Source organism: Anguilla rostrata, chromosome 12, assembly GCF_018555375.3.
Source record: "Anguilla rostrata isolate EN2019 chromosome 12, ASM1855537v3, whole genome shotgun sequence".
Classification (NCBI taxonomy): Eukaryota; Metazoa; Chordata; class Actinopteri; order Anguilliformes; family Anguillidae; genus Anguilla; species Anguilla rostrata.
Window position 1 is genome coordinate 2,949,603 of NC_057944.1, and position 15,432 is coordinate 2,965,034.

A 15,432-nucleotide genomic window follows, 5' to 3' on the forward strand; every position below is an offset into this window, starting at 1 on the left:
AGCATCAAGTATTTGAAACAGGATAAATGAAAATAGTCGTAATTCCATTTTATACTGGCATTTCAAATACTCTAAGTAGTAAAATGGCAGTAGTTTAACCCGTCATTGTTCATGTGAGGCTTGTAAAGGATATTGGAAAAGGTAGGAATTTCACTAAAAAGTTATTTCAGTTATTTCTCTCCCCAACCTTGGGGTCTTAGGTTGGGGAATGGGGAATATGGGTAAGCAACTGGGCTTGCAACCTAAAGGTCACAGGTTCGATTACCAGGTAGGACACTGCCATTGTACCCTTGAGCAAGGTACTTAACCTGCGTTGCTTCAGTATATATTCAGTTGTATAAAGTGATGCAATGTAAATGCTATGTAAAATCTGGATAAGAGCATCTGCTAAATGCCTGGAGTGTAATGAACATGAAACTATGAAATTAATTTATAGCAATCCTGTTTTATCCCACCCCTCGACTCTTCCAGATACTTTCGTCTGTTCTTTGGTTACCCCAGAGTGGGCACTGACAGCTGTACTCATGCCCATGGTTATTGCCCTTCTGAATTCAGAGATAGAGCTGATTTGTGACCAGAGTGACTCATTTGTGTTCTTGATTGACCTTGAATGTGTTAGAGGGGCTTTATACAAAACCTGACTTGTTTCATGACTAACTTGAACTGTTGTATTTTTCTGAATCCCTTATTTATCTACTACATTAATGGCAATGTTATGCACAATGCTAACCATCGTAGGAATACCCACAGGGTATTTTCACAGTCATTAGTCTCTTCCGGCTTTTAGCATCGCGCTGTTGTATCATGATTGTGCACATTGTGCGTCATGCAAAATTAAAGCACGCGATCACAAAATATGGCGTTCCAATAACACCAGTCCACACTGGTGCCCTCACGCAGGCCCTTTCTGGTGCTGTGCTGATTGCCTGATTACACTCAGGTGTACTCAGTTACCAGGCACGCTGTTCCCTCCACTGACAGAGGGTGGAGGCCATTACGTTTCAGATGTTCAAGAGTAGTGTTCAAGTCTGATACACATAGAAAGGGGAGAGTTAATGGCTACTTTGGAGACACCCTCTTATTTCATCAAATATATTACAAATTTCATTTGAAATATTTCAAGTAATTATACTGAACAAATCATTATTTCAACCTTTTAAGTTGTATTTGAATCATTTGAATTATTTCAAAAGGAAGTATTTTTTGTATTTACCAATTATTTATTTACAGTACAGATACATGAAGTAAAAGTAATTGGTCTTCTCTAGTTTATTTGCAAATAAGTGAAATGCAAAAAACAAATATTCTAAATGAAAATGATTTGACTATTATCAGTATTTGACCCAGGTCTGTTCCATACTGTCCATTAACGCAGCTGGATGTTAACTGAAGGAACTCAGGTTAAGTACCTTGCTGCTTGGTACATTACATTACATTACATTACAGGCATTTAGCAGACGCTCTTATCCAGAGCGACTTACACAACTTTTTACATAGCACTTTACATTGTATCCATTTATACAGCTGGATATATACTGAAGCAATGCAGGTTAAGTACCTTGCTCAAGGGTACAACGGCAGTGTCCTTACCCGGGAATCGAACCTGCGAGTTCCTTACCCACTGTGCCACACTCCGTCCTCAGTGTACATCAGTGTTGTCAGGCTGTGACCTTCCTGATAATCAAACCTGCGACTTCTGGCTTCATGTTACATTGTCTTTGTTATCATCACATATCCAAGCGTCCGTTTAGAGTCATCTGTGCAGTGTAGATGTTTATTGGTGCTGAAAGAGTGGGTATCATGTGGAACACGGGTGCGTTGCTGTTAGCAGTGTGATCTCAAGACTCAGATAAAGATAGACACATTGTTGGAGTTAACTTTAGATATGGGACTGTCGCCAAAATAAGGGATAATTCCTTATTTTGCTCTGTGTGAGCAAACTGAATCAGTGAAACTGCACTACCGATATCAATTCATTTACCTCTGTGTGAGCAAACTGAATCAGTGAAACTGGTGTTTGCTTGCACCATCCATGTGCCTGTACTTAGAAAATAGATATTATTGCATACTATTTTTTATTTGTGGCCAAACCAGACCAAAACCTCAAAATACCATGGAGTTGGTAATTCTGACTGATTCTGAAAGACTGACTGTGAAATAATTAGATTAATGATGAACAAATGTAACGAACAAACAAACACTCACTAGCGACTTTATCAGGTACACTTATCTAGTACTGGGTAGGACCCCCTTTTGCTTTCAGAACAACTTGAATTCTTCTCAGCATGGATTCAACAAGGTACTAGAAACATTCCTTAGGGATTTTGGTCCATGCTGACTTAATAGCATCATGCAGTTCCTGCAGATTATTTTGGACGCACATTCATGCTGCAACTCCTTCCACTCATCAAAGCCTTTACAATTGATGCCTTGGATTGCAGTGCAGTTAGGGTTAGGGTTAGTGTCTTGCTAAGACAGCTTGGACATCGTCCTGCAGGGATTGGGGTTGTTGATCAGGCAGGCAGTAGCACTGCAATGCAGCAATCGTCTTAGCCTCTGATCGTGCCTCACCCTGCCCACATCTGCTCGCACCAGTTATATGCCGCCCACCCATCATCTATGCTGCAGTCCAATCTTTAGGCCCCTGCCTACATGCTGGTCACCAGTCGGCACCCTGAGCTGACCAGAGGAGGATGGGTTTCCCCCTTGAGCCTGGTTCCTTCCAAGGTTTCTTCCCATCTGCCACAGGGAGTTTTTCCTTGCCACTGTTGCCTTAGGCTTGCTCCTGAGGGGGTTTAGGCCAGGGTTGTCTGTAAAGCGTATTGTGACAACTGCTGTAAAATACGCTATACAAATTTTTTTGATTGATTGATGCAGTATAGAGAATAAACCATACTCTAAATTAACAATTTACCATTGACTGATCTTTTTATGCATCTTTTGTCTATTTTCTCAATTTTGTGAAGGACGTCACATGAACTTTTACTTTTCAGCTATATTTAGATCATAGTCATAGATTTAGCCTACACTCACCAGTAGGCAATGCTATTAGGCACACCTGTTCCTTAACACAAATAGCCTACTCCTCCCAACAGAAATTCATATACCTGAAACTCAATATATAAAAAGTATGCGAACATGGTGAAGAGGTTTCGTTTTAGTTTACCAAACAGAATGGGCAGGATGCGTGGTCTAAGCCATTTTGACCTTGGTTTGATTGCTGGTGGTTCCAGCATCTCAGAAGTAATTTTTTTTTCTATATATTATTTTGACTAGAGGTCTTAAGGACTTGAGATGAAAAGATGAATATGAGACAAAAGTAGACATTTTACAGTAATAAATAAATTATGCATTTATTGAGGGTGATTTCATAACTGACTTGTGTATCATTTTTTCTCTATCTTTGCAGGGTTCCCAAATCACAGTCAAGTAAGACCAGTTGTAAGTATAACAGGATGATGTGCTGTGACTGATAATGCAGGTCCAGATGAGTGAATATTTTGGGAACTCTGGGTAATTAATCTTGCATTTAATTAATTTAATTCATATGGTTGAGGTGAGGGATTGATGCAGGCCTGATGGTTTCACTCACAAATTGCTTTCAGCCTTATTCACACTGGTTTATTGATCAGTGATCAGGTGTCAAGGCCACCTTGCAAACTTACGTCACCCTGACTGCATATGTGACCACTAACTGAAATATTTAGGCTGATCGTAAAGGTATCCAATCTTTTGTGTTCAGCATATTTTCCAAAGATCCAGAAATGAATTTTTTTGCCTCCTGTAGGCGTTTGTGGTCTTATTCTCAAGAACCATGTATTCTACTATGCTAAAACCCAACAGTGACATTCAATAAAAATAAAATTTATATTTTTGAAAATATTGCAACATTTTTGTTTATTGGGAAACTTGAATTATGTCAACAAAAAATAAATAAATAAATAAATAAATATCAACATTTTTTCATCTGGGTCTCAGGAAGAAGGAAGATTATATGGAAGGTTACAGGAACTTGCTTTCATCAGATAAGAACCGAAAAGACAGGTTTAAAAATGAAACAGGATCTGTGGCAGTGTGTGAAATGGGTGTGTTTGAAAGCATGTGGAAGGTATGTGAGGGGAGGAGTGGTGGCTGTGATGTAAATGTCTCTTTTTAAATTGCACACCCAGCCATAGTGTCATTTTAAATGGAGGCTCTGATTCAACCTGGTCTCATACCTTTTACAATCAGTCAACTAAAACAGATTTGGTCAGCTAAGAACCCAATGATCAACTATGAGAGTTCAGACCTAATATGCTCAATTTTTAATCCTCCACTCCATCATGCATCTGCTGAAGAGGATCAGCCCCTGGAGACCCATAAGGCTTAATGTTAGGCCTCCTCGCCCTATCTCCTGACTAACTGACTAACCCTAACCCTATCCCACTCTGCCCCTCAGGTGGCCCTCAAGGCAAATGACCATCAAAGGGCCTAGTATGCATGTCTCAAACTCGTCTCATCAGTCATTTTTAACATGGTTCATGAGGGGAAAAGCTCCCCCAGCTACTATGAACCTCGCTGAATTCATTGTCTTTAAATGCCTCCTTGCAGGCCAATTCTAGCCAATGCGCAAGACAGTGTATTGCCACCAGCCAAGGTTTGTCACCGGAAAGTTGAGCAAAGATCAAGTTGACCATGATTTTTTTAAACACTAGTTTGTGTTAGCTCCATCACCACCAAAACCAATGAGATCTTCTTTCTGTCTTCAATTGCCTTTCATAAGTGAGTTAATGCTATCCGAGATTCAATTTGCTATTTTGTTAGCTGCTTCTGCAATTCTATCAAAAAGGGACAAGGATATGGGTTGCAAGAATATAACACAACGTGCACTATTAGTAAACATCAACAGTATTTTATAATGGGACATGTGCTTGTCTCTAAGAAATTGATATCTAAAACAAATACAAGGGGAAACAAAAGTGATATCTGGCTACACTCCCAATATAATTCTCTGTCTCCTTATCATACCTAATAACCAACAGAATCTGAGTTGAGACACTTGTCCTGACTGTTTTTCCAGTGAACGTTTGTCTGCGAATGCATTCTCGTAATGAAAATGACATCGTCACTTTTACCATTTCCGAGCGCTTATGCACACCACTATCCCTAGCTAGGCATGGCAGCACCTAACAGTCATTCAGCAGCTGAGTGACTCCTGCACCTGCTAGCATTAGCCTAGCATGGGACCTAATTAAGTGCAAAGGCTTGACCATAATACTTGACAACAGTGTTGCTCATACAGTGTTATGAGTGTTGTATTTCCGAACTGTTCATTAGAAGTTACTCACACAGGAACAAAGCAAAGTACCACTTGGGAATTCTGAGACAGAGGGAAAAAAATGTTCCAAATATTGTGATGAAGGCAAAACGACACTTGTTCATTCCAACACACTAATGAAGAAAGATATTTAAGTTAAGTTTAAGCTAAACACTGCCACAAAAATGACAGGGCAGATTGTTAAACAATTTAGCATGATCACCACTAGTGATAAAAACTTAAATTACTTCATTTCAGTTGAGTTTTCAGCCGTTAATTTTTATATGAAGGTACCGATATCTGAACTACACATAAACATTAATATTCATGATTCAGATCAGAGATTCGGGTTGAGAGATTTTAAGGATTTAAAGCACAAAGCAACATTCATTCTTAAATCTGATTATCATTCAGAAGCAAATTATTGTATTGTCTTCTCAAAAACAGTCTGGTAAGTTCAACAATAATTAAAAATTACTCACCGGACTGTGAAGGAAAACTAACGCTTGCCTTTGGTCTAAAGTTAAGACCAAATGTTGATTGAATACAGACCAAAGCAAATTTAATGTGGGAAACAAACTGTTAGTACGATACGTGAAAATAATGATATCTGTGACAAAGGAGAAGGTAGAGAAGAGAAAATGTTGGAGACAAATATGAAAGACAAATAAAGAGCTATACTCTTAACTCTCAGGTGTAAACAAGACAATAAAACGATGTTTGCTATATGTAGGTGTTGTTGTGGTTTTTTGAGAGCACAGCAGCGCAGGTAAACCCTCAATTGTGACCAATTCGTTTCAGAACCTGTCTGAGCATGCACATACATATTCAAAAACAGACTAAATTCTCATAGTTCTTAGTGTAATGATGGAGTAAATACTACCTGCTGAATCTGGTCATCTCTGGTAAAAATAAAGTTAAAATATTTTTTGAGAGGCAAACGCAGGTAAGTTTACTCTCTTTCTTTATCTTGAACCCTGTGCTGTGTCATGCGGTCATATCCCAGGCCCTTGCATTGTTCAACATGCTCACTGTTTGTTATTCAAAGGGTAGCCAAGATCCATCTAGTTTATAGCATTGTTGCAACTTTTTAACAATGTTGGAGTAAGGTTTGGGACTCTCACAAGCATTGTACAACCTTTCCTTTGTATTATCACACCAAATCACAGCATTCCAGCAGTGTTGTAAATATGTTCTACACAGGGGTGTTGTGAAAACTTTGTAAAACAACTTCATGATGTATCTGGAATGTTGTGGTTTGGGTTAGTTTAAAAAAAAAAAGCAAAGCTACATAAAGTGGTACAGTGTTTTTTTTTTAATTCATCACAACCTTGGGCGAATTTGTCCATTGGCTGTTAGGTTGCGGTTTATCAATCTTCCCCCTCTCTCCTGTGCAGGCCACGATGAACAAGAGCTACCTGCTGAACGGCAAGCCGGGGGACAGGAGCCAGCGCATGCTCAAACAGGGGTCGCTCCCGCCAATCAAGGGCCGCAGGATGAACTGGATCGACGCCCCCGACGATGTCTTCTTCATGGCGACCAGCGACACCAGGTGAGGTGGCCTCTTGCAGCCTCTTATAGTACTCTCGTAAAATGTACCTTGTTTATTTTTGTTTTCACTAGGTGGAAATATGAGATTAAATCCTGCATAACATGCACTTCCGACAATATTATTTATATGTTAACATGTGCTTATCCGAAAGGTGTACATTGGGAAAACTAGTTGTGAGCTAAAGCTCTGTGTTTGTGAACATAAGTCAGCCATACATCGGCAAGTTATTAATTCCTCTGTCTCACTGTACTTTGCCGTAGAAAAAGTTGTACAACCTTGTGATGACATAAACTGAAAATTATTACAAAGAGAATCTTATTGGATTTATAGGTTTACTTTCATGTCTCCTGTTGGTTTGAACTAGGAGTTTGACCCCTTGTCTTTAGATTCAGTTCATTTCCCTTCATGCTCCTACGTACAGTGAAAATTGTTTTGAGTAACTATGGTTGTAATGCATCTTGCATTATGTGATAGCATTAGTCCTGACATTTTGCAGGTAACTAACATGAAAATGATCAGCTCTTGTTGAAAACCTTTTCAAGAAAATAAGTGAGAGACTATGCCAGTTATCCTGCTTGATCCTGTTAGGTATCTTCTCTTTGAGTATAGCATATTAGCTAATGTGTTAAAAAATGTTTGCTAACTTAGTTCTGGCTAGCAAGATAACTGATTATAGTATTGAAGCAAACCAAGCAAATAGGTGTCAGTGTAACTTTTAGTGACAGCTGTCAGTGTTTGTCACCTGAGTAATGTGTGTCCAAAATTCTAACAGCACAATACATTCCCAGTGAGGGCGGCAGTGTAGCACAGTGCGTAAGAAACTGGGCATGTAACCGAAAGGTCATAGGTTTGATTCCTGGGTAGAACACTGCCGTTGTACCCTTGAGCAAGGTACTTAACCAGAATTGCTTCAGTATATATCCAGCTGTATAAATGGATACAATGTAAACAATGCTATGTAGAAGTTGTGTAAGTCGCTCTGGATAAGAGCATCTGCTAAAATGCCTGTAATGTAGCACAGTAACAGGCAGGTGCCTCAGTTGTGTCTGCACAATGTTTAACAGCCATTCTGCTTTCTGTCACGGACACAGAAAAGTCCGGAAGCTGTTAGCCTCCTTCGACATCAAGAGGGCTGCCCGGCAGCCATACAAACCGGTCTTCATCAAGCACATCCACGCAGACCTGGAGAGGCCACTGCCCACACGACCGCCAGTCAACGAGGAGCCCATCGTGATCGAGGATTAGCCCAGGAGCTCGGCCCACCATGGGGCGTTCTGCACATGCCCAATCCCTTCCTGGTGGGTGCGAGCTGGCCACCCAGAGCTCTCCCACCCAAACTGTCTCATTTGGGTACAGGAACAGGACGTTAATTTTTTTTTTTTTTTGGTATTTTGTCTTTTTTGTTTTTTCCCTGTTTTGACTAAAACCCATATCTGAAATTGTACAACCATTCCTTGAAACTGTTTGTCCTCTGAATAGCCGTGTCAAAGTTGGAGAGAACGTAAAATCATTGAGGTAGAGATATTTGTAAATATCTGTATATTTTTTAAGGCGCTACTCTCTGCTTGCTAAGCCTTCCCTGGAAGATGTGAATGTCTGGCATTGTGCGAGCCCCAAGAGTGCTGAAGCTGTCTATGGGTCAAACACGTCGAGGAAAGGCAGATGCAGCTGGATTTTTATGGATTGTTGTCCTTCATTGACTTTTTAACCCTCAAACCCACCCATCCCCAAAACTTTCGCTTTTCCTGCTTGAGAAAGAGCCGTTGTCTGTGACCTTTAAGGTGATAGCACCTGCTCTCTAAATTGTACAGTACATGGAATGGGCTGTGATCGTTTGTGGTCTGTCCAGTTTGAGTGTGCAACATGGCGGGTACCTGTTGGTGCATTATGGCCGCTTCTAATTTAAACCGCTCATAAGAAAGGTCTGTTATTTGTCTGTCCACAGTATGTCTGATGCCCCACTCCCGTGCTGCTTCCCACATGCAACGTATGCACACACAGAGAGTTTAATTCCCTCAAAGAAACCGCTGTTTTCACTTTCAGTGTCTGTTCGATGTCAGAAGCTGGGACCTGTTTGGGCCCTCGCCCTTTCAACAGGATGTTGATGCAGGTTTCCACAAAAACAAACAGACGATCCACCGCCTCGTCATGGCTGACCCCAGCCACAAATTGGGTTTTCCTGTGAGGAAAAAATAAAGCTGGCCAAGCAACATGCTATCAGTCTGAAAAAGCACTTAAGACGCCCAGTTGCTATATAACTAGGACACATGAATAAATCCCAGGAATGAGGGTTTAGAATGTTCTGGTGTTTATGTTCCTGGGCTTAGCCATAAAGACAAGGACCTGAGTGAGGTATGGCCTGGTCCCTGAGCCTGCTCTTCTTGTTTGATAATATTGTGTATTGTCTTGTTCACATTATTTCTGTGTCAGTGCTACACATACATTTGGTTTATACTGTTGAGTAATTGAGGGTCTTGACATGCCCAAAGCATTGAGTAAACAATTGAATGTTACGACAGAAAATGTGCCAGATTTCACCAATGCAGTAAGTCAGCAGTTTGTTGCTTCATGAAATTGCAGCTTTCTTCATGAAAAAACATGTATATTAATATATAACATGTATATTAATATATATGGTTAATACAATAAAAGAACCAAAAGAAATTGAGGAGTATATTTTGAATTCTAAACCAATTATTCACACTTTCATATGTCGTGTAACTTGATGGCTTATAGAAAAAAGATGAAGTCACAAAGGCTAAATTACCCAACTCAGATATCGTCATTTTTAAAAGAAATTTACTGGTGTTAGAATAAAAATCATCAAATTATGTGGTTCATCGCAGCAAGCAAGGACGTGTTGGACCACCATTGACAACAGCTGTTGGCACACCAGCATTTTGAAAATTGCCGTTACAGTGGTCTGCTAGTGGTAGACCATTCATCAACTATTTTAGCTTCTCTCTGAAACAGAAGCTAAACAACTGGTCTTTATCATAATTAGCTCAAGCAGCAGAATCTCGATCACGTTGAACTCACTGCTGGGCCAATAGCATGCTAGAGTGTTTCCGGAATTTGCCCTCTCTCGCTAATGCAAAGTAGCTATTTTTAACAAAATGGATAATATGATGCACAAGCTAATTCAATGTTTAATTTGAAGTGCATAATCCATGGGAGAAAAATGTCTGAATTATCTGAAATTGTATTAATTGGATTTGAATATTCTGAGTGTGAATTCAGTAGTTTTGAATTTGCTTAGGTTGAAATGAATACGTCTGAACGCAAATTCAGTATTTTTAAGTTTGCACTGAATTTCAGTCGTTAAAATCCGTGGAATGTGAATTGCATTGTTTTGGTCTGAATTCAAAATGCTGAATTTAATGTTGTTGGTTTAAATATTTCAGTCATAACAATATGTGCTTTTTAAGTGGGCATTGTGAGTGAGTAGCAAAGAGCAAAGCTCTGTTCAAGAGAAACTGGCCAGTTTGACCACGCGTATGACTCTTTGTTAGGCATATGACTCTACACCATTTACCACATCACTTTACCAAGTCCCACACTGAAATTAATATAAAATCTCATGCAGAATTACATGAGCATTCCAGGAACTTCTGTCCCATTTGGTGTCTGTTTTTTCCTTGGCATGACAAAGTGAACATAAGCAGTGTTTGATCTAGGCTGTGCCAGTGTGCCGTTGCCTCCCTAAATATCATAAATGACCTTCTAGAAATTGATGCATGGGACCAATTGAGCCCCTCTCAAATTTAAGTATGGTGGTACTGTTTGCATTTTAAGTAATGTAACATAAGAACTTATCACAACACCGGCCAAATCAGCAACATTACACAATGTCACAAGCTAGATAATATACAGTCCTGCCACACATTATGGAAACAATGTGCTTAAAGCAGTGCTTTTATCTGTGCCCCTCCTTCTCTTGTTGTTTCTTGGAGCGATTTTCATCTGCACAAATGTATTTGAAACAGATCTTCTTGACCAGGAGGGGTAATGACAATATGTGACCATCAGTAATTTGAAATAAAGTATCCAATCAAAAAAGGTTTTCTTTGCGTTAATAATATAATGTTAATAATAGAATGTCATGTAGAAAAATACTGGACAAAAAAATACATGCTCATGCTAATTATAAAATTTCTAACAGTAACATAAATTAGACTGCTTATTTATAGGTATCAACTAATACATACAGGATGATATAATGATATATTACTTGTTAAGAGAAATGCAAATAATTATTTTTTGTTTTATGTTGACATTGCATTTATTACATATTACATTTATTATACCAAAAAGAGAGATTGTTGCAAAATATTGCATTGATTGTCAAACTGTTCATACTGTAAATGTAGTGTTTCCATAATCTGTGTCAGTATTGTAGCTATTATCAATTTGGCTAATGTTATATATTCGGTAATTAATAATGTTGCCATTATGTCTCAAATGCTGCAACTTCGCTAGTTAGCGAAGTGACTTAGCTAGCTACCTTATTAGCTTTACAGAAGCATTACATTCTTACCTTGTTAGCTAGCTAGTTGGCCATCTAGCCATTAGCTGCAAGTTTGCTTTGCTAATGCTATATTGGTAACATTAGCTAGCTAGAAAGTTTACTAGCTGGCTGAATTACCTAGCCAGTTACCAAAGCATATTAGGTATAGTAGCAAATGCATTGCGGCAAACTCAGTAAAAAAAGCAGGAATATTAACAGCTAAGTAACGTAATTATTGCATTCCTCAGTCTTGCAATGATTAACGTTCATCCATAGATGTACTTCACTGGCATTGCATTCAATTAACCAAGGCGGCTGTTAATGCTCCTAGCAGTTACCATGGTGAAAGTCGCTTTGTTCAACTGCTGGACTGGAATTATGCTGTAAGCTCAGTGTTCCAGTAAAGTCAGTAGGGGCATTTTTAAAAGCTTGAGAATGTGAAAATTCAAGTATAAATTATATCACTTAAAGAAGAAGCAACTTAATAGGTATGTGGAAGTTTCATTGCCAAGTTTGAAATGTTTAGCTTAAAAAACTGTAAGAGTTATGGCTGGGAAAAAAGTAATAATAATACAAGTTGAAAGACAATATAAAATGTAAGCAATTCATTTATTGAAAATGATACATTCATATTTTATTGTAAAAACACGCAGTAAACAACACATTTGATGAATGTATCAACTGTGCTTTTAAAATGAAATATGAATTAATGTATTGTTAATCTAAATTTAATTAATATATAGTGTTTTTACAATAGACATTGCCCCCTGACATTTCACAATGACCCCCTAAAACAGAAGAGGGCTATTTTGGCCCCCTCTAAATGAATCCTGGATCAAACAATATAAGAATGTGCAGCCTTTACTTCTAACCAAACGGTTTGTGAGTTTTGTGTTTTTGGCAAATAATCTCCAAAATAATTGATCTAATGCAGACAACCAAATTGCAATTACTTTTCATGGCTATTCCATTCCAGTGTTGTCAATTATATTTCCCAGGTTGCTCTTACAGAATGAGAATGTTCTGCATAATATTAAACAAGGGTTAAATTGTTATGTTAAATTCATGATCAAGGCTGTTTTTATGTTACAGCATAGTAGTCTAGGTGGTTGTTTATTTCTGTATTTCTGTTACAAACAATAATATTGTCAGTCAATTTATTTTGAATATGTAACACAGATAACAGGATCCAAAGTATGCAAACTTTGGCAATAAATATTTGAATATTAACAAATATTCTAAAATTTTTAAAGACAAAATTGAAATGTATTTTTAGGTCTAATTGACAGCCAAGGTTACTTACTGGGAGCCATTCTTCATGGCTGCCCACCAGGAAGCTTCCATTGCAGCTGCTCTGTAAAGACCTGGTCAGGTGGTCGCATCATCTGTTTTGCCATTGGCTTGCTGGTCAGGTGGTTGCATGTTCTGCTTTGCCATTGGCTCGAAACAGGGTTGATTACTTCCACATTTGTTCTGCTTTTCCTGTATCTCATCCTTTAACATTTTGATAACATTTTCTTTTTTTTAAATTTAATTTAAATTTAAACACCGGAGTAGTTCAATATTATACTACTTATGTGATTTCAATGACATAAAGAAATTAAAACATTCATTTCAGAACAAATTCACACCCCTGAAATGCAGAACCATTTAATTCTCTCAGTAAATTTGACATAATTGAATTTAGAGAAAAACAATGCATTTTAAATTGATTAATTCAAAATTAATTTTGCAGTGGAAACATTCAAAAATAATGAATTCACATTCAAAATATTCAAACAAAATGAATACAATTTCACATTTTTGGTACTATTTTGCTTCCATAATTTGCTAATCAAAGGGATATATTATTATCTTGTTGTGTTTTTATTTTATTTTATTTTTTTATTGACAGAGCATTGTTGATTAGTTTACATTTAGTTTACAAGTTGAGTGTAATCTGTTCATAAGAAAAAGGGAAGTCACCAAAGTTAACCTGAAATTAATATTTAAATCTCAATTAAGGTTACTTTAAGCTTTAATTGATCTGTCAGATTTTTTATTCATATTTTATTTGTTTCAGCTGAACTGTGTGAAGTTACATAAATATGTGTTATCGATATTATTACAGTATGTGACACATTCCAAAATATATTATATATCATTTACATTTTTGTAAAGTTTCCTTGAAAATACAGTATTTCCTAAATTGAACATATTTTCTCAGTATAAATTAAGTAGTGTATATTAATGTTCATGTTTTGTTTTTGATGCTGAAAAAACAAAGTGAAAGTCCTCATTCATAGTCCATTTGTAAGAGTAACACAACATGGTCTTGATCTGTAATGGTACGTCAGTGGGAGAGAGCCGAGAGTAAGCCACTGCATTTGTACTGAAACTAAGCTGAAATTTTTATTTTATTTTTTTATTTGCAGTCATGGATGTGGCTTTCATTTGAAAATGCATTTGTTTCCCCATTTGTGCCAAGTATATATATATATATATATATATATATATATATAATGTATCCAAAGTAATATTATTTGATACACATATATTCATATTTTGTGTCATTAAGTGATTTTGGGAGAATTTATGCTCATCATTTTTTATTAGTGTTCTCATACAGGTGCAAATCTTAGGTAATTGAGTACATGCTATGTGTACATTATGAAAAAACTAACGTTAACCATTGATATAAGGCAAGCTGTTTTCTGTATTATTTTTGTTTCTCTTTTGTGAGTGGAGTTTCACTGGTTGTTGAAATGCCCTGGCATGGGATGTCCAGAACCATTAAAACAGGATTATGTAAGTGAATTTACTGTAATTAAAATGTATTTTAAGAAAACAGTCATAAAATGCGTCTGTTTTTCGTTCTCAGATATAGGCTCGCTTTTTGGACGATAAGCATCTTGGCTGAATCTGAGGAAATCAGCTGAATGAGAAGGACACATTCAGCAATTTATTCCCAGCCAAAGAATGTCATGTGTATGTCCTCTGCTCATCCTTCAAGCTGTAGTGGCTTCTTCCATTGGTGATCTCATTTTTTTCCCCTTGTTAAGAGTAGAGGAACATGTTTAGTGTTAAGTCAACAGTTGATAGTGATAACAAATAAAATGAAAACTAACAGAGTACATGTGCTCCATCTGGATTCATATGCACTAGGGCAAGTTGGGCAACACCTGATTGAATATATTGTCATATCCCTGTTGTAATGGACAAAGACAAATGTAGAATGTACTATAGAACAAGGCTAATACAATGCTAAATGCAGGAATTAGTGATGTATGACAACTTAATTCTTAATCAATAATGTGAGTCGACTCAAGACCTTTTTCAGGAACAGAGGAAATGAGGCCAAATTCACATACATTTGTTGCCCAATAAAAAAGTATTATCAGATTTGTACCGTGCCTGCCTCGGCTTTTATGAATGAACATTGTCCACAGACTGGGCTGCAACGTGTTTGTATATAAGCTTTAAAGGCAGTGCTTCTAAGGCTATAAAAGCAGCCAGGAAAACTGGACTACTCCAAACCCATGAAGATTCAGCATCCAGTTTTAGGATTAACGAGTGCGTTTACAAGGCTCTTAAGCAACAAAAGTTCTCTCGTTAAGTGGGTTTCAAAAACACAATCGTTGGATTGTTAAGAGGAATTTGATCTTCTTTGCAAAGCGCGTTCTCGCTACAATGTAGCTGATAGACTGATGAGTTTGTTTCATGGGTTTGTACATCATTCATTTTTAACCAATCAATACTCAAAATGTGAGAATAGGCTAAATCGTGTCATCATCAAACAATAACCATTTTGATTCCGCGCGTATTTTGAAACTAAATAGGCTACATAGCCCAAGTATCAAAAGACGATTTCACGAATAATAGCCTAAATAATTAAAGGAAATTTCAAGAAATTTACCCACTCCTGGCAAGATCCTGGTTTTTAATCCAACAGAGTGCTGTAGGCTACTCTATTGGATTAAAGTAGACCCTGATTGCCGCACTAATTCTCATGATTTTTCGGTACCCTTTGTTCAGGTAGGCCTACAGGATTCTCTGAAGTGCAGCCATGACAGTTTGGTATATCCTCCACAATGCGGG

General features: G+C 37.6%; 1 protein-coding gene and 1 long non-coding RNA gene across 3 annotated transcripts in view; one reads left to right on the forward strand and one right to left on the reverse strand.

Annotated features, from left to right (window-relative positions):
- Window positions 1-13,484, forward strand: part of LOC135236940 (metastasis-associated protein MTA1-like) — a 67,634-nt gene extending 54,150 nt beyond the window's left edge. The window contains exons 18-20 of the mRNA XM_064303550.1: window positions 3,410-3,441; window positions 6,694-6,848; window positions 7,940-13,484. Coding sequence (XP_064159620.1) covers window positions 3,410-3,441; window positions 6,694-6,848; window positions 7,940-8,093 — 341 coding nt within the window. The 3' untranslated portion in view covers window positions 8,094-13,484. The remainder of the gene's footprint in view (window positions 1-3,409; window positions 3,442-6,693; window positions 6,849-7,939) is intronic.
- Window positions 13,485-13,873: 389 nt separating this feature from the next.
- Window positions 13,874-15,432, reverse strand: LOC135236360 (uncharacterized). 2 transcript variants are annotated; one of them, XR_010324556.1, is made up of 2 exons: window positions 15,255-15,432; window positions 13,874-14,387 (listed from the first exon to the last, which is right to left on the reverse strand). It is a non-coding gene; the product is annotated as an uncharacterized LOC135236360 (long non-coding RNA). The 2 variants fall into 2 exon arrangements; XR_010324557.1 differs by having other exon boundaries at window positions 15,251-15,432.